This window comes from Oryzias latipes, chromosome 12 (assembly GCF_053564925.1).
Source record: "Oryzias latipes strain Hd-rR chromosome 12, Olatipes_Hd-rR_3.1".
In the NCBI taxonomy this organism is placed as follows: domain Eukaryota; kingdom Metazoa; phylum Chordata; class Actinopteri; order Beloniformes; family Adrianichthyidae; genus Oryzias; species Oryzias latipes.
Window position 1 is genome coordinate 17665082 of NC_136248.1, and position 23235 is coordinate 17688316.

A 23235-nucleotide genomic window follows, 5' to 3' on the forward strand; every position below is an offset into this window, starting at 1 on the left:
AGAGAAGTCTTTTGTACGGTCGATAAATTGTTTCCCGTATTATCACGGAACAAAACACTTTAAAAAAAAAAAAACCTTTATTGACAATCCTGCAAACGCGCACTGCCAGAAAGGGGGGGGGGTGCAGCGTACAACGGTTTCACGTTCCCGTTTAAAGTTATTTAGAGTATGGCTTTAATTTAATCTTGTGATGAAACTATTATTTCAAATTATTTTGAAAAATGACTGATCTTTATAAAATATGTTGTTACAAATCTGATGGATAAACGAGGATCAGACGGGCTAATAAGAGCCTTATGTGGTCCCGAGTGCGCCATCTCATGGTCACATAAATAGATTAAAAAGAAAAGCTCAAAAACCAGTCAGTTTTTGACTGTTATATTCATAATTAGTGACTCGACCCACTAAAATTTGAGAAGGTAACTCATCAAAGATATTTTAAAGGCCTCCTTGCAAGGCCCCCGTAAATCGTTCAGCGGCAAAAAAATAAATATTGCCATGGACTAATGACTTGAGGGTTTATTTCTGAACAAATACATTAAATCAACACCAATGTGTTTGTAATTTTATTATTAATAAATCAACCACGTTTTTCATGATCAGAACACAGCACATTCATAAATAGTCTTCGTAAAATGTTCATATTTATTATGTGTCATTCTCCGCGTTAAATAGAAGTAGTTCGCCTCCAGATCAGGTGGTGGCGGTAATGCGCCACTTTGTTTTCGTTTCAAGCGTTGTATGCAAGCCCCCCCCCCCCCCTTTCTGGCAATACGCGTTTGAGGGAATATCAAAATAAAGTTCATCTTAAAAACGTGTTGTCATGGTTAACCCTGACGTCTGCTTTGATAAACATTTCTTTTTCGTTCCGTGGTAGTAAAGGAAAAAATTTACCGGCCTTACAAAGGACTTTTCTGACGACTTTGGCAAAATTTGAAAAACGAGAACATCTAACGACAAAACACGGGGAAACGTCGTAGCTAACGACAGCAGCAAACACCCTAGCTAACGACAGTAGCTAACGACAATAGCTATCGACAGTAGCTATCGACAGTAGCTATCGACAGTAGCAACGGTTGCTAAGTCCTGACGACAAAGTGGGACGACCAAAGACATAGACAGTGGACACAAAAACAGATTTTTGGCACAAATGGAACCTCATAGTCCTGTGGAGCGAGGGGACCAGGACAAAATCTATGAGGTTCCATTTGTGCCAAAAATCTGTTTTTGTGTCCACTGTCTATGTCTTTGGTCGTCTCACTTTGTCGTCAGGACTTAGCAACCGTTGCTACTGTCGATAGCTCCGGTCGTTAGCTACTGTCGACAGCTACGGTGTTTGCTACTGTCGTTAGCTACTGTCGTTAGCTGCTGTCGATAGCTACTGTCGTTAGCTGCTGTCGATAGCTACTGTCATTAGCTACTGTCGATAGCTACTGCCGTTAGCTGCTGTCGATAGCTGCTGTCGTTAGCTACTGTCGATAGCTACTGTCGTTAGCTACGACGTTTCCCCGTGTTTTGTCGTTAGATGTTCTCGTTTTTCAAATTTTGCCAAAGTCGTCAGAAAAGTCCTTTGTACGGCCGGTAAATTTTTTCCTGTACTACCACGGAACGAAAAAGAAATGTTTATCAAAGCAGACGTCAGGGTTAACCATGACAACACGTTTTTAAGATGAACTTTATTTTGATATTCCCTCAAACGCGTATTGCCAGAAAGGGTGGGGGTGGGGGTGGGGGGGCATGCATACAACGCTTGACACGAAAACAAAGTGGCGCATTACCGCCACCATCTGATCTGGAGGCGAACTACTTCTATTTAACGCGGAGAATGACATAATAAATATGAACATTTTACGAAGACTATTTATAAATGTGCTGTGTTCTGATCATGAAAAACGTGGCTGATTTATTAATAATAAAATTACAAGAACATTGGTGTTGATTTAATGTATTTCTTCAGAAATAAACCCTCAAGTCATTAGTCCATGGCAATATTTATTTTTTTGTCGCTGAACGATTTACGGGGCCTTGCAAGGAGGCATTTCTTTTCATTAGTTTTCTCTTCTACTTTACTGAAATATAGCTTTGAATATGAATCTGTCCATGTTCCTGTTGGCAATAATTCAACCGTTTTTCGTGAGATCAAACCGAAAACGAGCAGATATGCAGCATCACAGGGCGGCAAGGAGAAGCAGACGTCTCAGAAGATTTCCTCTGTATGCCCAGGCCAGACATGAACAACTTGCGAGTTAAACGTAAAAAACATTTTTTTTAAACTTAAGCATTTGTCACTAATTGTGCTCAAGGTTACACAATCTGCTGGGTAAGTTTAACATTCTTTTTTAAAATTGGATTATGAGTTGTATAGTGTAACTACATGAAACACTTGTGAGTTCAAAGTTTAGTATTTTTTATTCAGAGTCAAATCATATCACTTGTTTAAAACAAAAATACTTTCATTTTTTAAATAATTTCATTCTTCACCCATAATAAAAACACGAGATTTTTCAGCATTTAAAAATACTTCATAAACTAAAATGTAAGACATCAAAAATAAATAGAAACATTCAAAAAATGATATTTAATTTTCTAAATGAAATATATTAATGTTCCATTTTACAGGGTCTTCAACGTCTCGACTGCTTAGCAAACATAAAGGCGTCTGTCCTGGCCCTTTACGCTAACGGTCAATCCGACACAAGACCGGATTTTCGGTTGACCCGCAGGACCATCGAGCATCTGATGGAGCAGCTTCGGGTTCCTCACACTCTGGGGGGGACAAGAGGCTGAGATGTTGGTGTTTCTTTTCTGGGTGGCGTGTGGCACATCTTACGTTGTGGTAGCCAGGACCTTTGACATGCCACGGTCCACTGTGAGTGACATTGTCCACAGGACGACAGACCTTATCCTCCAGCTGATGAGCAGGGTCATCCAGCTTCCCAGTGGGAATGAACTGCCATTAGTCACCTCTGGTTTTATAGCAGCTCGCTTGGTCTTCCATATTCCAAAAGGTCGTGGGGAGCATCGATGGCTGCCAAATAAGAATAAAGGCCCCAAAGAAAATTCAGCTTATTTTAACAGGAAGCTTTTTTATTCCATTCAAATGCAGGCTGTATGTGACTGTAATGTCAAATTTATAGATATTTTTGTTGGGAATCAAAGATCAATCCATGATTCACTATATATACGTAAAAGCCCAATTTATGTATATAAAACATTACCCACCTGAAGGATCCTTTTGGGCGATGGTGGGCATCTCTGCATTGCACATCCCATCACGCTGCTGACATCCTACAAGGACCCCATGAGGAATGTGGCCCGTCACAACCAGGACACACTCTGTGGTGGAGAGAGCATTTGGCATGATAAAGATGAGGAGAGCAATATTTCTGGGGGCACTGGGAGTAAAACCAAAGTCTGGGAAATTTCTAGTGCACAAGATTTTTAAACTGTATATTCGGAAAACCCTACAAAATGGCGACCGCGCTATATATGGGTTAGGGTGATAATTCATACACAAGGTATGGCTTCAATTAAATATGGAGATGAAACTATTATTTAAGTCTTTAAAAATAACAGAAATTTATCAAACATGTCACAAATCGGGTGGATAAACGAGGATCAGACGGGCTAAAAAGAGCACAACACTGGTCCTGGGAGCGCCATTTTGTGGTCAAATGAATGCATAACAGATTACAAAGAAAATATTAAAATCCAGTCCAAGATTTGCATTATTTCCATTAATGTTAGTTACTCGAACCACTAAAATTTGAGAAGGTAAGTCATCTATGACATTTTGTCAGAAGCTTTAAAGAGAGATAAGCAATCATTAAACTAATACCAAAGTTTCATACCAAACACCTTCCTCCGCTCGTCCAGGACCGGGTCGTGGGGCCGCACTCCAGTTCCCAAACAACTCAGTTGATTCAATAAATTGCACTAAATGCTAAGGCCTTTGAAAATTGGAAATGAAGAGACAAATGCTATTGATTTAATTAAACAATAAAAAAATTTATTAACAGAATTCAACAAAACTTGCAATTTGTCTTTAACATGAAAGAAAATATTCCCTCAGGATTTGCAATTCTGGAAAGCTGAAAAGAGAGAGAGAAAGATTAGTTTTTTCTCCCCCGGTACTCTCATTATAATTCAGATTTAATTTGATCATTTAATTTGATTTTGTAATAGTGAGATGCAATTTGATCGTTATGCCTCTTTTACTGTAGTATTATTTTAACTGCTATACACATTCACATAATTCAGAAGATAATTCATTTTCAAAATTGTTTGTATAAACTAAAAGAATAACTGCCAGGACTCCCTAGGAAAATAGGTTTTTAATCTCAATGGGACTTTCCTGGTTAAATAAAGGTTAAATAAATAAAAAAAAACTCATAAAAAGAATAAAGAAACTTCGTTGCGCTACCTACAACTAGGCAAAGCCGAAAGTGGGGGACTGGATTATCCCCGACTCCATGTGCTCCACAAAAGCCGAGTAGCTGGAGTGCAATGGCAGCCGTAAGGTTACATCACATGTGTTTGCTTCAGGAAAAATTCTTGGAACCCCTTCCCAATGTAAAAAAACAAGTTTTGGGCGAGTGGGAAATCCCAGTGGTGGAATGGTGTCAGTCCCTGAAGCAAACACAAGAATCTGCCCTAGAGTCACTGGCCTGCTTCCCTCTGAAATGAAAAACACAAATGTAATATGTATTTGCACTGCAGGCAATTAAAAACTCTAATCAAAAGGCTGACAATTTTAAAAGATTTTGACAATTTAAATAAATCACATTACCGTCCACCTCCAGCAGCCAGTCCTTCCAAAATATGAAAGCAGTGTTTTCCAACTGCCTCCTGTTGCTTCCTGGAGCAGAAAAAGACACATTGAAGAGCTCGAGGAGCTCTTCCAACTGAACCTGTTTTTGGCCCCCAACAAACAAAGCTTTCAGAGTCCCAGGATTACTTCGCACTGCTTCCGCAACACCCAGGGTTTCCAAGCCTTCAACAAGCCTGTAAAATATTCATACTTGAATTAAAATTTTGGTCAATACATTTTATAATACAGAAACAGCGGGAATAATTGGCTGCGAAGAAATCCTAAATACTTACTGTGTTCTGGCACCTTGTGTGCGCCCCACAACAAAAGCCCTGGCTGCCTCTTTCACAAGGGTGAGTCTTTGCTCAAAGGTTGATAAAAATGATGCACAACCCAGCAAAGACAGGAACCCGCAGGCCTCTGCCACAGCATCCTGTGCCTCCTCCAAGGATGTTGCATCCATTATCTACAAAAAAGCATAATTCATTACATGACCATCTATTACAGCAAGTAAGGGGCAAATTCTTATTTTGTCCCTTTCATTAGCATACAAAGCAACACAGACCTGTGTACTCAATTTGAGAAAATAATTTGTTTCCTGATGTTTTTTCTTTTTTAATGTACATATGGCAATTACAACTTCAACTTCTTGTGGGCAGTATATCTGATTGATTGAAAATGGAATCATTACACTGATGTGAGTCAGGAAGTGCATGGATATGCTGGCTTACACATTAAACTGCTAACCGCCAGAAGATGGTAAAACTTTATAGAAAATACCCTTTGAAGTTTGCCTTTTACGTCCCAGTCATCCACTTCCTCCAAGGTCACATCTGATGTGTCTTGCCCAGATATTTCTGTATACAATCTTTCTGAGAAAAATGATGGCTTTGTGCCTCCATGAATGAGGGCAAGCGCAATCATTTTCCCCACCAATTTATATTCCCCAGAAGCCAGAGCTGAAAGACAAATAAGTTAAATCAATGGTATGAATTGAAATGTTCAAAACATTTGAACATTTCACACATCACTGATTCAAACCGCAGAAATGACTTCATCTAGCTACTGGTTGCAATCAAAAATCTTATTAATGATCGTTTAGAGACTATTTATGACTCTGCAGTGTTCTGATGATGAAAAATGTTGATGGTTTATTAAAACATTACATTGGAACACATTTTTTTTCTCAAAAGTTGTGGTCTATATTTGCCGATGTAGAGATAATCACTGCACACTGGTTTTTCAAAAAGATTTCTATAAAATTAGAAGGTTTGTGTTCAATTTTGGAATTGTTAGATTCGGACAGCACTACAAAATGGCCTTTGAATCAAGATACTAGAAAGACTACTAGTATTATAAATGGCATTACAGTTTACATACCCCGAGATACCAGTGTTAAGTTCTTGCCGTCTTCGCTCCCACTAAAGAAAATGCTGTCTTTAATGGCAACAACTAACAGCCTGAAAAATTCCCTGGTCGGCCCTCCGTCATCAACAGCACCCTCAGATTGTCCAGCGCCGTCAATAAAAACGATGTCAATCCGATGGCGAGGATTAAAGCGCTGTCTTCTGAGTGCCCTGAAGGCGCTGTCCAAAACAGAATCCCTTGTCACATGGATGCAGTTATGAGGGGGGGCAGGTCCCTCATCCACCTGGCTTTGGAGGTCCTTCAAAATAGACGCCAAATCTTTTCTGTAAAAAAAAAAAAACAATTTTTCTTAGCCCACACTTTGCAATTTAGAAAACAATGTCTTCGAAATATTACACTTTTAGCATATTTAATGTTGATTAAATGACAGAAGGTAGGAAATAAAATGAAACTAAAGTGTCACTTACTCTTGTTCACCTTGCTCAATATCAAGAACAATAGGCGGCCTGCAAAAAAAGTGTGAAATTTCATGACTTTTCCAAAACTTTGCTGAAGATTTAATTTTCCACAAACTTTCAAGGACCCAGCTTTTTCATGACCATACATATGCTGTTTGAAGCATTGAATGTTAACTTACTCTTCAATTTGGACTACCACATCTGCCTGGAGTGACTCGAAAATTGCAGCAGCAAGGTCTGCATCTTCATCTTCATTGTCTGTTCTGTAAAAAAATAAAAAAAAGTATATTCCATCATTGCTAAATAAATTTAAAACATGTGCAAAAATCAACATTAATTCACTACCTTTCATCCGACAACAACTGTGCTTCTTCAGCTCTTTCCTGTGTTTGGGCACTTTGAAGTTGCATAAAAAAAATTAATTATTTTCACTGTTACTTCAGTTTGGCATTTCCTTTATAATAATTGATAAATATTTTTAATGATTTTTTTACTTACCATGTTTTTATGTGTTGTGCAAGCCCACACAGTGGTACATTCACCTGGCATGATAGGCACCTCTCCATCACAGCAGTGGTCTGCAATCATATGAAACAAATTATATTTTATCTGAATTACACTGGTGTATTACAAGAGAAAGCAAATTTGTGGGCTACACTTTTACCTCGATGTGTGGTGGCTGTAATGTCAATGCTCTTTGGAGGGGAATAATGTAGAGTGGAGCCCTTTTTATTTCCACTCTACATCGAAGGTATTCTAAGGAATATCCACTTGCTGGAATAGGAAGCAGACTTAACTGCTTCCTCCTGTCACTTTTCGCCAGAGAAAACCCCCCAGCCTCTGTCAAAAGGGGAAATGCAGAGTAAAGATGTTCCGACAAGAAACTGTGATCTCCTGTATTTCTGGCAAATGTGACTAGTTTCTTCCCAATTCCGCATTCCTCGTAATAAAGGGCCTCCTCCTTGGTAGGGACAGACACTGTCTCAGGTTCTGGCAGACAAAAAAAAAAGTGTGACCATGGCACTTCTTTTTTTCTTCTTTGTGCAGGACCTCTTCCACTGCAACTCAGAGTATTGTAGGGTCGAAATAAGCGAGCCAGGTCTCTTTGGACATTATCATCCCTGGAGGAAGAAGGTATACTTGGGGTGTGTAAAAGCTGAGATGCCATCATTGGGGTGCAATGCAGTTGTGGTACTGGTGCAGACATGGTGTATCTGGATGTCATCGAGGAAGAAAAAGTAAACACATTAAGTCTTTTTACAATACACTTTCAGTCATGAAAAAATATCTCAATGAAAAACAGTGTCACCACTGAGAGAGCACCTTGCAGCTACCACAGATCCACTTGACTCAGCAGAAACACTCGGGCTAGAGGAATTGCTGGCACCATCTGACACAGGAGACCCTGCATTTTCCAGCCTCTGGGCAATGAGGGCTGTGCTCCTCCTCATTTGCTCAAGTAGCATTCTCACGTCATCGGACCTGACAATGAGTTTGAAAATCATCCAGGCACTTTATTAAATTATTTGCTGTTGCCAGTGAACTAAACTATTTTTACATTGTCAGAACTATGTAATGCTGGACTCTAACTAAGAACAGTTTAGTAAACTGGATTTGAACCTATAATACATCAGTCTGAAACAATATAAATACTTTGGATTTAAAACACTAGTTATATCTGAGAACTGGAGCGAGTGTACGTCACCACCAGAAAAACTACCATCTCCAACCTAACTAAGTCGCCCTTTTTTAGACAAACACAAGTTGCCATGTAGCCAGACAATATCAGTAAGCAGTGATTGTTGTGAGGGGTTTCAACCCTTCTGCTATCCTGTGACCCCCCCCCCCCCCCCCACCCCTCCAAAACCTTTACATTGATGTGTTCTCCCTACCACGACAAAGGTGGATAAAGGTGGAAAGTAGGCCTGCACAATATACCGCAAATTTATCGTTATCGCAATATCCAGCTCTGCAATATGCATATCGCAAAAGACGGCGAATATCGCAATAAATCGCAAAGCCAAAATGTGTTAACACAATTTTCTAGCAGCTTGAAGCATTTAACGAATCAAATAAATCCCTTTATACTTTGACCAATCAGATGTAGGCCTATTATGCTAGATGTTTGTCCCCCATGTCGATGAGGGTCATTTAAAGTATAATTTTTAAACTGTTGCAATGAAATGGGAATGATTTTTTAAAAAAAAAATTATTTGTTTATTTATTTACCGCAAATTTATCGTTATCGCAATATTGATCACTAATATCGCATATTGCAAGTTTTCCTCATATCGTGAAGCCCTAGTGGAAAGATTTCATGTAATCCATGGACACCAGTGAAGATCACAAATCATTGAAGAAAAAAGGTTCAGAGCACTGTCTAGTGGGTCTAGATGACCCAACTCCCAATGTTAGAGTGCCTATGATAGCACAAGGGTTACGGAGTCAACGTTTTTATTCATAAAAATTAGCTGACGTAAAATGATCGTATTGATTAGGCTTTAACTTGCTCCACTAGCAACGAACAGTTCGCTATTTTAATGTAAAAATAAAAAACGACCAACAACCCAAAAGCCCACCCAAATATTTCCAATTCGACTAAAGTCATTTGTATCCGCAAATTACGAACCGAAACCGCCAATTTGGTCCAAACTCGCAACACTGTATGCTCATAATAAACTGCAGAAGCTATAATTAAAATTGTGGGGGGAAAAATGCACGCCACAGCTACACTGCTGGCATTTGGCGGGTGCTTCCAAGGACGGTGCTTACCGTGCGCCCATATATACATTTGCAAGCAGCATCATGTGATGGAAAAAAAGAACATTGTTTAATACCTGCATATAACTATCTATTTAAAAAAATGTTTATGTGTAATAACAGTCACTGACCTAGATTGAAACCGTAAAAAGTACTGTGAGCTTGATATTAAGCTAAAGTTAACATTTGAACAACAATACACACATGCATGTACACTATAACATGAAAATAACTTACAAAGGATTGGTGTGGTACTGGTTTTCCATCCCAATAATCGTTTCTCCAACGTTTTCAAAAATGCGTGTTTAACAATCGGAAGCGATGTGTCTTGCAGCAGGCTGAAAGAGAATGAACGTGTTTGCCGCTCTTTAATTTATAGCTCAGTTAGATGTGGGCGAAGCTTTCAAATGTGAGTGACATTGGTTTGACCAATTAAACAACAGTTCCAAATATCTTTGTCAAACCGAAATTTGTCAACCAGAAGACCCTACCTCTCCCTATCTTTTTATTTCATTGAATTTATTTATTTATGTATTTTGGGTGGTGGTGATCAGATATTTTTTCTTAACATAATAGCTATCTATGTTATTAATTAATACTTCCTATTTATTTATTAGTTACAAAAATGACACATGAAACCTCACGCTCTGAGCAATGTGTGCATCTTGGCTGCACATGTGGCCAACGTGAATTGTCTCATTTTTGTGCTTTTGAAAAGTTTTTCGGTCAGAATTGGAGTTTTTTCAAGTTTATCGATATGATGTTTTTTTCCCAAACTTTATTGAAATTAAAAATTCAATACAAAACAATGTTAAACAGCAACAACGAAGGAACAAGCCAGGGGGTTATTATTACATTTTACGCAGATATATTGAAACTGACACACAGATCAAATTTTTTGATGGCTTTCTTATCGTCTGAGTTTCTTATTGTGTTAATGTATTGTTGTAACTCATGGACAAAGATTGAGAAATGAGGGGTATGATTCGTTAATTTTCATTTATGAATGTTCCATTTGCATAAAAACAATAAAAGGTCAATGATGTACAACTGTTCTTTTTTATGAGATGGACAGTGGGTGTGGCCAAACATGACATTTTCTAAGTACAGGCGAAAGTCAGGGTCAATGTGGGCGAAAATGAAATGACAAACTTTAGACCAGAGAGTGGTGGAAAAGGGACACGACCAGAATAAATGTACCGCATCTTCACGGTGTTCTTGACAAAAAGAGCAGGCAAAATAAATATCTTCTTTGAACCTTTGCAGTTATAGTTTGGATGGATAGAATCTATGGATTAGTTTAAATTAGATTTCTTTCACTTTATTGTTTAAAAAGTATTTTGCAGGTAAATTCCAGATCTTTTTCCATTCTAAATGATAAACTAAATTATTCCAATAAGAAACTACGTAGGGAATGGAAACAACATCCTTCTGGAAGAGTGAGCGTATACGGCGATTTGTGTTTCATTAAAAAAGAAAAATTTTTTGGCCTATTTCTATTTTAGTTGGATCAATTGGTAATACAGTTGGACTCTGCAATAATGAGCATTTGAATAACGTAATAATACATTTAGGAATTGCTTTCAAAACAAAGTTAAACTCATTTTTTGGTATTTTGATGGAGTATTTGAAGCAGAATTCTTCATGTGACATTAAAGATCTGTTTGAATTAAACAGCTGATGGATCAAAAGGATGTTTTGATTAAACCAAGATGGATAAAAAAAATATTTATGTCTATAAGTAATGACTTTATGGTTCCATATGTTGTATATATGTGTAGAAAAATTGTGTTTGTGAACAAGTAACCAGGAAAGTAACATTTGTTTATGGAAGCAAGAAAGCTTAATTGGGATCTTTTATACATTATAGTTACAGAATCAAATAAATTTTATGCCTCCTAATTTGGAGAAAATGTAATTAGGTATGAAATTCAAGATTGAAGTTGCAGTCTTAATAAAATGTCTTAGCCAATTTCTTTTAAAGGTATTATTTAATGTACAAAAGTCTATAAAGTTATAGACCACCCTTATCGTAAGTGTTAATTACAACAGTTTTTTTAATATAATGGTTTTTGTTCCTCCAAAGAAAGTTAAATGGCATTTTGTCAATGGATTTCAGAACTTTTTTGTCAACATTGAGGGATAAAGTTGCGTACGTTAGGCGGGCGATTCCCTCAGCTTTAGTTGGCAAAACTCTGGCTCATCCTGATAAATCTCTCTGGAGCCACTGGTTCAGCTTTTTCTGTGTTTTATTAATAGTAGGGTTAAAATTTAATTGGCATCTGGCTTTTTTGTCTTTAGAGAAGGTAATTCCTAGGTAGGTGATGGACTCTTTCACTGGAATATTACAGATAGAGAGGACGTCACAGTGTTTAAGAAAAATAATACACATGTTTTTATGTTTCAACAGAGTCCAGATGCAGTGGAAAAAGTATTGATCAGATTAATACCTATAAGGTACCTGAGAATGATCTTTTAGAAACAGGGTGGTATCATCAGCTAGTTGGCTGATAGTGACTGTGTGGTCTGCTATTGAAATACATTTTAGTGAGTGAGCTTTATAGAGTCAGTGAGGAGCTGGGTACAGAGGAGGAATAAATAAGGGTAAATAGGGCATCCCTGCCTGACTCCTCTTTTTAGTAAAAATCGAGGAGAAGTCCCAGCATGAAGTTTGATAGAACAATTTCCTCCTGCATAAATGGTTTTAACAGCTGCTCTAAAAAAAGGACCAAAACCAAATTTTTCTATCGCCTGGAGTATGAAGTTGTGTTCAATTGTGACAAAAGCTATGTAAAAATCGAGAAAAAGGATAAAACGTTCGTCGGGGAAATAATCTGAATAATTAATTAAATCAAGTACTAATCTGATATTATTTGATATGTCTATTTTGAATGAAGCCAGAATGAGTCTCATCTATAATGTAATCCAATACCTTTTTGATTATTTCAGCAGAGGTTGAGGCAAGTATTTTATAATCATTGTTAAGCAGGCTATAGATATGATTTTTTTTATTGAACTTTAAACATACACCTAGTAACAACACACAAAAAAGAGAGAGAAAAAGAAAAAATAAATAAAACAAAATATATAGAATTGTAGTTTACAATACTAGGGATTGTGATACAGCATGTGATCTTCAATGAAAACACAAAGTTTTATTGCATTTTTGTTTTTCATCCATGTCAGAGATTTAAAAAAATATAAACTGATTTCTTTAAGAAATGTATTGAATAATGGTTTGGTTTTTGAGAATCTGCACTTGTGAATGAAAAATTTCCCAGATATTAACAAGGTGTTGAATGTCAAATCAAATAGATTATCGCCAGAAACTACTCCAAATAATATAATGTGCTTTTGTAATAGAAATAGGAAAGGGAAACTTTGAAGAGCACCAAAAAAAGAAAGACACCCAAAAACTGTAAACATATATACATTCAAAAAACAAATGATCAAGTGTTTCAATATTTATATCACAAAAAGAACAGTTATTTTCAAGAAAACCATAACGCATGTGTAATGGTTCTTTGCACGGATAGACTGCATTCATTATTTTAAAATGGATTTCTTTGTATTTTTGGAAAATTGGATATTTAATAAACTGAGATCTTAACTTGCATATTTCCTCGCTTGTGTAATGCTGTGACATAAAATGATTTTTGTCAAATGTTGGAAACAGTTCTCTAACAAATAAAGATCGTATAAATGAGTTTGGAAGTTTTGAATTAACCGGTCGACCATCAAACAACAGAGATGGAAGCTGAATTTGAACATTATGAACCAAACTGGAGGACATTTGGATCAAAGTCTGAGGGATTGCTTTGATCACATTGTTGTATTGTTTTCTATCATTTAATTTAAACTTACTGGAAAAAGTTTCTAATGAGATAATGTTTCCATTGTCGTTCATAATAGGTATTTATGACCACATGCCGTTATCAATCCAATTTTTGTAAAATAAAGATTTGTTTCTACATAAAACATACCGACAGTTTCATATGGGAATATTGTGTGGACTAAAGTTATGTTTGTAGATGAGTTTCCAGTACAGTAACACCTGCTGATGATAAGTAGAAAGTTTAATAGGAAGTTTTCTGTAATCAAAGTCACATTTTAGAAGCAACTCAATGCCCCCTAGATGAGAAAAGATGTTTGAGGGAATATGAAACCAAATATTTCTTTCATTTTGCACAAAAGACCTAAGTCAATTAATTTTAATCATACCATCCAAACGTTCAAAGTCTATGGCTTTAAGTCCACCTGCACTGTAATCCTTAATTATTGTTCCTTTTTTTATGTAATGGGTTTTGTTTTTCCAGATGAAGTTGAAATTGGCCTGGTTTATTGCTTTCCTTGCAGACTTAGGAATTGGGAGTGAATATGCTGGATAAATGAATCTGGATAAACATTCTAATTTAGTTAAAAACACTCTGCCCAGAATAGAAATGTCTCGCTGTGACCACATGTTTAAATTGACTTTACATTATTCTAAAGTTTTCAATAAGTTCATTTCCTCCATTGTTTTACTGTCTTTGGTGATATGACCACCAAGATATTTCACAACAGTCCTAACAGGTATGTTATGAAGAACTGAGGCTTTAGATATGATGTGATAATGGAACGACTTATTTCCTGAGACAACAATATTACACCCAAACACCAGGGGGCGATAGTGGGTAACAAACGCTGAAAACTAAGGGCTTCAGACTCGTCTGTTTTACTTCCCGCAACTTTCGTTGCTTCACAGCTTGCTTAGGTTGCACCTAACCCGAGAAAAGATTCTAAAAAAAAGACGCCAGCGTTTTGTGAAAAATATTCTTCTTCATGGACCGGTAAGTCTCATTTTCTATATCAGTCTTTGTTTGTCTTGTTCAACTTCAAGCTCTGATGGAATTTCCCCACAAATTTTACGAGTGACTAGCAGTACCAGTAGCACTAGAAGTGAGTATCGGAGAGGGAGGCAAGATGGCGGAATGAACGAACGTACTTTGCGGGCCCTGCCTGGTGTAATAGTTTTTTTCTGTCCTTGTTTGTGTGTTTTTATGCATTCTATAACCAAGAACACTGCAAGCTTTTTCATTTTTTATTTAAAGTTTGTGATAGGAATAGCGGACTACCGTAGACTTATTTTTTCTTCCTTTTTGAAAATCTAAAGTCAGCTAAGTAACCGAATGCAAATGGCCGAGCACGACTATTCACAGTCCAATATTCACGAGATCATGAGTGAGGAAGCTGTTGAAGTCACTACAGGGGATGGAGAAAGTTCAAAAGAAAAGTTAGTGAACCTTGCACACACTCCAGTCAAAGCGCCTCATCCTAAAAAGCAAAAGAAAGGGAGCGGGCAGAATTTGCAGGATGAAAGTATGTTTGATAGAATTATGGAAGCCGTGACCGCCCTGACGGAGAAAATCGACATGCAAACGACTAGGCAGCGTGCTGGGGGGGGGGGGGGGGTGTCTTTTCCCCCACGTCTGTGGCAGTAAACCCAGACCAGTTCCAAACAACAGATGAATTTATTCCTTTTTTAGGGAACAAACTTCCCATAGTCACCGGTAGCCATGCAGTCGCTAGCTGCTTCGTGTTTCGATTGTCGCGTGCCGCCGCGTGAAAGTAATGCTACGGAAGCTCTGGGGAGCCAAAAATACGCCATTACACAAAAACTTCATTTAGTTATTTTTGAAATCACCCGTAACAAAAAATTCGAATTTAATCGATTTATCGCCCAGGCCTAACTTCTTATTCCTTTTATAGCTTCGGAGTTGGCATCAAATTCTTTCATCAAACATTTTCAGTAGGCCTGTCTGCTCATCCATTTTGCAAGCCCATCAGAGTTAAAGGCTCTCACGCGCACTCGCGTGGCACGCGCTCAGTCCTCTCACACACAGACACACACTCACTCATTCTACAACGCCTGAGAAGACGGGGTTTCTTAATTAATTTAAAACCTTAGAGCCCAGATATGAGCTGTATTGTTAATCCTTTAGAAAATGATGCTACTGTCAAGGTGAATGTTTGTCTCCTTTAGTCTAGACTACAAAGTGTGACTTAAAACACAGCTGGGACTTTAAGTAAAGAAGTAACCTTTTTATTTTGGACAAGTGAAAACAAGTGTAGAATAACGAAATTAGACAAAAACAAGAAAAAATTATTTAGACACAAGTCCAAAAAGGGAGGAAGAAGAAAAGTCTTATACTTAACTTTGATTCCTAGAGCGTGTTCATTTATTTTTTCATACCAGAAATGGGTGTTACATTTGTCGTGGATTTGATTAAATGAAAGCAACATTTGCTTTAACTTGTCTGCCGTTTGTACTTAGTGCTTTCCTTAAGTAGGGTGTGGGGGGGTGTGGGGGGTCGGAACTCGAATTAATAAAAACAAAATCGGTGTCTTTTTATTTTATGGCCACATGTCGCCCAACCCTAACATAGACTAAAATGTACAGATTTGTAAATCTGTTACACTGAAGCTTTAGCTCCAGTGTTTAATCCATCCTAAGGCGCCATGTTGTTGTCTGTAGCCAGGTCCTTGAGATTTCTATTGCACTGGTAATGATAGGTTGCGGTTGTGAGTGTCTGAAAGCTAGTTGGAGAGACTGTAAACAATGGCACGATGAAATAATATAATAATATGACAACTTTTATGTCTTTTCAATGCAGTTTTGATGAAGAACCACTCTGCCGTGAGCTACTGGAATTCATCTTTAGAGAGTCCCAGCAGCTTTGTGACCAACTGGAATCCCAAGGCTCTGTAATGGATTTGGATTTCCTTTATTCTCGCTATGAAGAATTCCATCGAATACTTCTAATATGTGCAGACAGGGGACTTTTACAAGATGTGGACAACATCATAGAAAATTTACAAAAAGTGCTGCAATTACTAAACGCTCATTATGAACCTTCTTTGGGATTCAGGCCTTCTTTGCTGATGACTGGAAACAGAGGACGCCCCTCTTGGGAAATTTCCAGTGAACAATTGCAGTACCTTCTTGACTTTCATTTTACAGTGAGGGAAATTGCGCGGCTTTTTGGTGTCAGTTACAGGACCATACGCCGAAGAATGTCTGAATATGGTTTATCTGTAAGGATGTCTTACAGTGACCTACCAGATCCGGATCTTAGAGAAATAATCAGCCATTTCATTGGCCAATTTCCCAATTCTGGGATTAAAACTGTCTCTGGATATCTCAACAGCATTGGATTACGGTATGTGTAACCAAAAATATTAATAATTATGAATTTGAAATGCCAACTGTACAAGTAATGATATTGATTCTGTGTTTTTTGACCTTTTAGAATCCAGAGATCTCGGATAATGGAAACACTAAGACTTGTGGATCCAGTTGGAACCTTTTTTCGTGGTCTAAGCATCAATATTATTCCAAGAAGAGTCTACTCAGTACCAGCACCCATGGCTCTCTGGCACATTGATGGGAATCATAAATTGATACGGTACACATTCTTTGCGTATTTTTTTTTGTCCAATTTTGGAACAGTACTTTAATAGTACCGGTAATTTTCTACTTTTGCTGTGCAGATGGAGGATCGTCATTCATGGGGGAATCGATGGTTACAGCAGAAAAATTATGTACCTCCAGGCTGCTGACAACAATAGAGCATCCACTGTTTTTTCAGCCTTTCTTGAGGCCATTCAGCAGTTTGGAGTTCCAACACGTGTCCGCAGTGATAAAGGGGGTGAAAATGTTGAGGTGGCTCGCTTTATGCTCGAGCATCCGCTACGTGGACCAGGTATTTTATTAATTTTTTGTTAAAATTGTTTCTTGCACAAAGATCCCAGATGTGACTGATAAGACTTTTATGGATGCATGCATTTGATATTCAGTATACATGCAGATTTAGTAAAAAAAATTCTTTTTTCAGTTTTTTAAAAGTAACTAGATTGATAGATACTAACCTAATATATTGTCACTGTGCGAGTGGGGGGGTGGGGTTTAGGGGGGGGGGGGGGGGGGTCAGGGGGGCTCGCGAAACATTTTCTTTTTCCTAGGGGGGGCCTGGCAAAAAATAATTGAGAAGCACTGATGTTGAACATGTAAAGTGACATTTAAGGAATCCAAAAATTGATTTCTGTTCCGACTTTATTTTACAAAACTATAATTTCAACATTTATAGCAACCCACCCTGAACAGAGCTTTGCAAATAACAGAAACTTACCTATAGACTTTAAGAAAAAAATCTTTTTCCCTCATTTTGATTTATAAAAACAGCCAGGCGAAATTCCCTAGACATAAAATTGTTGTATTTTTGGACTGAAATTTGTATTTTTTTTACACAGAGAGAAGACCTTTCATTACAGGCCGAAGTGTCCACAATCAGCGGATTGAGAGGTTATGGAGAGATGTTTGGCGGGCTGTTACTGTCAATTACTATCATGCTCTCCAACACTTGGTTCATACGAATGCCTTAAACCCCGACAATGAGCTCGACATGATCTGCCTGCATTATGTGATGCTTCCACGCATCAACAGACATTTGATGCTTTTTAAACAAGCTTGGGATCGCCACTCCCTTTCCACTGAACAAGGCAGATCACCTCAACAACTGTGGATTGAAGGCCAGTTGCGAAACAGTACTACAATCTCTGAACCTGTAAGTAACTGGTAACCTGTAACTAAGTCAGTTGCTGTTATTGCACATTATTTCACTTGAGTTTGATAATCAATACTTGGATTTTTTATTTACAAGTTTTTATTAATTAACACATGCTACTCTTATACAGGCAACAATAGAAGATTATGGAGTTGACTGGGAAGGACCAACACCTACAGACACCGATGGGACTGTTAATGTTCCAGAGGCACCACTGCTTTTAAAAGACATTGTTCTGCAGTTCCTCCAAGGGAGAATTGTTCCACTAGGCGACAGCACTTGCTTTGGAGTAGACATTCTTCTTCAGACTTTACAAATTGTCAGAGAACATTTTGATACATCCAGTTAAAGATGGGAGGGGATTTTAAATTATATCGAGTTTAACATATAAACATTTTTAAGGTGTGAATGACTCCAGCCAGGATCATACTTTCCTGGAATGTTGCAACACTTCATCAATAAATTTTCTCTTTAACCCACTCCTTTTAAAGCACACTGTATTGTTATGTGTCTTTTTCAAACAACTGTGTTGACTTTTTCATTTGTGTTTGAAAAAAATAAACTGAAACTGAAACAATCATTTTTTGGTCCATCTGTGCCCACAGAGATTCTTCAATTCCATTTGAAGAATAAATGGCAATGCGTGCCATGAAGATCCAGGAGAGCTTTTTTGTGTGTCATACAGGTTTAGGAGTATGCTGTTAATGAAAGTGTTGTTTAATGAATACAATTGCATTTATCTATTCCTTTTTAGTGTTCAAAGCCTTTAAAATATCTTCGATGAGTTACCTTCTCAAATTTTAGTGGGTCGAGTCACTAATTATGAATATAACAGTCGAAAACTGACTGGTTTTTGAGCTTTTCTTTTTAATCTATGTGACCATGAGATGGCGCACTCGGGACCAGTATAAGGCTCTTATTAGCCCGTCTGATCCTCGTTTATCCATCAGATATGTAACAACATATTTTATAAAGATCAGTCATTTTTCAAAATAATTTGAAATAATAGTTTCATCACAAGATTAAATTAAAGCCATACTACGTGAAACCGTTGTACGCATGCACCCCCCCCCTTTCTGGCAGTGCGCGTTTGCAGGATTGTCAATAAAGTTTTTTTTTTTTTAAGTGTTTTGTTCCGTGATAATACGGGAAACAATTTATCGACCGTACAAAAGACTTCTCTGACGACCTTTGCAAAATTTGAAATACAACAAGATCTAAGGACACGACATGGAGAGAGAACGTAGCAAACGACACTAGCAACGGTTGCTAATGATCTTCCTGACGACATGGTGAGACGACGTAGCAAACGACACTAGCAACGGTTGCTAAGGATCTTCCTGACGACATGGTGAGACGACGTAGCAAACGACACTAGCAACGGTTGCTAAGGATCTTCCTGACGACACGTGAAACGACATAGCAAACGACACTAGCAACGGTTGCTAAGGATCTTCCTGACGACACGTGAAACGACATGGGATAAGGACAATTACAAAGATAAAGTTTAAGGATAAAGCAAGCATATACATCACAAAGTTAATACAAAGTAATAATCAAAGAATCATGGGCATGCAGAAGATATTGCTTAGTAGTACATAGACATGAACCGATGTAAAATGAACTCGTTCAATAGACATAGACAATGAGCCCAAAGCATAGACAGTGGACGCAAAAACACGATCAGTAGACATAGACAATGAGCCCAAAGCATAGACAGTGGACGCAAAAACACGATCAGTAGACATAGACAATGGACCAAAGACATAGCAGTGGACGCAAAAACACATTTTGATATTTTTGGCACAAATGGAACCTCATACTGGTGTGGATGTAAACTTTTAAAAGACAAACTAATTAAATGCAGCAGACAACAGGTGGGTCTTTAACCTGCATTTAAATAAACTGAGTGTTTCAGCTAATCCAAGGCTTTCTGGAAGTCTATTCCAGATCGTTGAAGCATAGACGCAGAATGCAGCTTCTCCATGTTTGATTTGACTCCAGGAAATGAGAAAAGTCCAGATCCAGATGACCGGAGAGGTCTGATTAGGTGGGTCAGGAGGTCAGTCATGTATTTTGGTGCTAAACCGTCTCAAATCTTTACAAACCAGCCGCAGAACTTGAAAGTCTATCCTCTGACGGACAGGGAGGCACTGTAAAGACCTCAGAACTGGACAGGTGTGGTCTACTTTTTTGGTCCTTGTAAGAACCTGAGCAGCAGAGTTCTGAATAAGCTGTATATTCCTGATGGATGTGGACTACTTCTTACCGCCTTAACTTTTTAACAGGTGAAATTCCTAAGGATACCTTCAGGTATTTTTGGGTATCAGAACGTTTAGGTTTTGAAAGTAGATTCTTGTCTGTGTTTTCTCTCAGATGACTGCTTAATTAAGGAGACCTGTTAATCCTCCACTGATTTCCTATTGGATTGATTTTGGGAAATCATCAATTCCATTCAATTTTACTTATAAAGTGCCAGGTCAATCGTATAAATTAGAATTGGTTTAATCTATTTACAGAGTAAGCAAAATTGGATATAACCAATTTAGCATTTTTGCGCTTTTTTTGCATGGCATTTATTTAGGGCGGTTATAGGAGATTTACGAAAAAAAACAAAAAAAACAAAACAAGGTAAAGTATGGTATGTATTTAAAACAAGAATGAGAAGATAAAACTGTCAAAATCCAACAAAAAAAGTGCTGGACTTTGTAGATAGGAATATATATGCTCAACAAATTCCTGCTATTTATGTTCAATTTGACCACATTTTGATTTAGAAAGTAAAATATATGTATAACTAAAGACTTTTAAAGAAGGAAAATTTACTGTACCATGAACTGTCACTACTTTATGAATAGGGTTGGAAATTTGGACAAAGTTTTAATTTGAAGGACTTAAATGTCAAGAAAACATTTTTACTTCTTCTTTTATTTATTTCAGATTGAAAGAATAACCTGAATGTGCTTTAAAATTCCCTCCAGGAATACATGGAAATCACTGTAGAACAGATTGCATGCACACACAAGAGTTAACATTTTTGTCTTTGACATTTTCAGTACATATCTACACCATCCCTTATCTTAGCTCAATGCAAACAAGAGCAGGAGCGTGTGGAAGTGATATGAGCTCTCTGCTAAAGTCTGTTTATCTTAGTCCTCAGAAAACACTCTGAGGTAGAAGTGTTTCCTTCCAATCTAACAGCAGAGTTCACCACATTACACAAACACAAAGACACACAAGCAAGCATACAGATCAAACGACAAAGACAAAATCAGTTTTCTTTACTTAAGGGGATTTGCAAGAGTACTGATGGAGTTCTTCCAGATTTGTTGGTATTACTGAGGTGGAGACAGGAATATACTTTTACTTCAGCAGGAGTATAGTCTGTGTGTACTCTGAGTCATCTCATTTTGCATTTTCCTAAGTTGATCCCACCACTGTACAATTAAACAGCCACTGTACAGGTCATCTGTCTGTCAACACATACACCTGTGGGTTTTTTAAATGTTAAATCCATGAAGTGAAAAACATTCCGTTTCCTTTTCTTTTTTTTTTAAAGAACAGCAGCACAAGGAAGCTATGTTCCACTCTCCAGGCTGATTTAATCTGTCTGTGAAACACCTCCACTATCTGGGGACAAAGAAGGCAGGCCACGGTCTGCCCACCCGAGGTGTTTTCCTTGGCAGTGGAATGTTTTCAGTGCGGAGCTTGTTCTGTGTACAGTTTCAAATGGGAGGGGTTATTCCAGAAACAGGAAAGTGCTGCGAATAATGGCATCTTATGGCCCCTTCGGAAATGGTCCATTGCCGAGCAAGAACAAAGTGTAGACACTTAACGTGGAGCGTGTTTGTTTGTCACAAGAGAGGCAATTTAATCAGCTTGTTATTGAGATTGAATTGTACAAATGCATGCAGAGCTTCAGATTAAAATTCACCTTTTAAATATTGGTTTTTGTTTTGATTATTTAATGGACCAAACATTATTTATTCATTAATGCTATACAGTGTTTTAAGTTTAAAAGTAGAATTTAGGTCAAATGAGTTGATTTGAGGGTTAATTGAGCTGAGCTTATATTATATAAAGAAAATGTGGTTTGCTCTGTCAAATCCATCAACCATCACTCTTCAATACTTTTACTCATGCATTTCTTCCTGTTTTTGATGTAAAAGCTTCTCATAATAGTTAAGCTGACACCAGAATTTCCAGTGAAATATGGAGGATCACAGCAGGAAAATGGGTCTTGACAGTTATTATAACCAAAGTTGACTTTTGTTGAGATGCTTTCCCATCGCTCTTCCATCAGTCATAGCTCACTTCTTCTTCTTGATACACCAGCTTTTTACAACTGTTGCTTAACTCTGGTTGATAAAAAAGGAGAGAACTTCTACTCCAAAAATAACCCAAACTCACTTGGAGAACATCAGCAGCAATTCTTTTGTTTTGCTGCCTGGCACTAATCCAAAATAGAATGTTTGTTACTAGGTTAGCAACAGTAACTAAGGAAGGCAATAAAAAAGGAAATTTTGGCTATTTTGAAGTGAGGGTGTAATACTTTGAAGTAACTATATGTATTTTCTTCCATATAAAATATAATATAGTTAGTATTTTTTTCTCATCTTCTGTAAACACAAACGTTCACTGGCCTAGTTGTTCCACATCCACAGCTACGGGGGGGGGGGGGGGGGTTGGTCTCCTTCCTTTTTCTTGAAAGGAGCAAACACCCCCACTGGGAGGGTGGATCTTCCCTGTGACCCATCATCATCATCGCGGACCTCATCCTGGACGGAAGCCACCAAGCAATAAATTCAGTCTTCACACCCACTCTGACAAATGTGCGGATGGCTCGCAGGGTTAAAAAATAAGTCCATACAGGATACAGGAGCATTCCTCTCAAGGATCGGAGGACACAAGGGAAAGCACACGAGAGCAAAAATGTCAAAGGATATGTCACACTAAAGTCATGGAAATGACAAACATTAGAAAAGAAATAGAAGGAAGTCTTTCCTTTCATTTTAACTCTGAATAAAAGTATTGGGTTGTCTCATCCATTTTTACATTGATCCATACTAGAACCTTAATATTAATATATCATATTTAAGAAGGAAATACTGTAATTGATTCTGAAAAACTGGGATGCCATTTGATGACGAGGTGAATTCTCTTAGTATTTTGTCTTCAGATCTGAAATCTTTTGCCATCTGTTTATTTTATGTGTCAATTACCTAAACAGGATAGA

General features: G+C 37.7%; 3 protein-coding genes across 9 annotated transcripts in view; 1 reads left to right on the forward strand and 2 right to left on the reverse strand.

Annotated features, from left to right (window-relative positions):
• morn5 (MORN repeat containing 5) overlaps positions 1-23235 on the reverse strand; it is a 31338-nt gene that overhangs the window by 4140 nt on the left and 3963 nt on the right. The gene's annotated exons all lie outside the window — the stretch shown is intronic.
• On the reverse strand, positions 3959-8272 carry LOC105357912 (uncharacterized). 3 transcript variants are annotated; one of them, XM_078955808.1, is made up of 12 exons: positions 7960-8272; positions 7301-7850; positions 7135-7214; positions 6982-7032; positions 6816-6899; positions 6646-6684; positions 6191-6501; positions 5591-5769; positions 5104-5276; positions 4790-5004; positions 4424-4677; positions 3959-4091 (listed from the first exon to the last, which is right to left on the reverse strand). In XM_078955808.1, exons 1-11 carry the CDS (start codon positions 8139-8141, stop codon positions 4430-4432), a joined length of 2112 nt encoding a protein of 703 aa, XP_078811934.1. In that variant the 5' UTR covers positions 8142-8272; the 3' UTR covers positions 3959-4091; positions 4424-4429. The 3 variants fall into 3 exon arrangements, with proteins under 3 accessions (XP_078811934.1, XP_078811935.1, XP_078811933.1); XM_078955809.1 differs by having other exon boundaries at positions 3968-4091; positions 4428-4677; XM_078955807.1 differs by lacking the exon at positions 3959-4091 and having other exon boundaries at positions 4306-4677.
• On the forward strand, positions 14086-18579 carry LOC105357913 (uncharacterized). 2 transcript variants are annotated; one of them, XM_078955810.1, is made up of 6 exons: positions 14086-14225; positions 16050-16595; positions 16686-16841; positions 16927-17138; positions 17686-17999; positions 18130-18579. In XM_078955810.1, the coding sequence occupies exons 1-6, from the start codon at positions 14218-14220 to the stop codon at positions 18346-18348; spliced, it is 1455 nt and encodes a 484-aa protein (XP_078811936.1). In that variant the 5' UTR covers positions 14086-14217; the 3' UTR covers positions 18349-18579. The 2 variants fall into 2 exon arrangements, with proteins under 2 accessions (XP_078811936.1, XP_023816410.1); XM_023960642.2 differs by lacking the exon at positions 14086-14225 and having other exon boundaries at positions 15888-16595.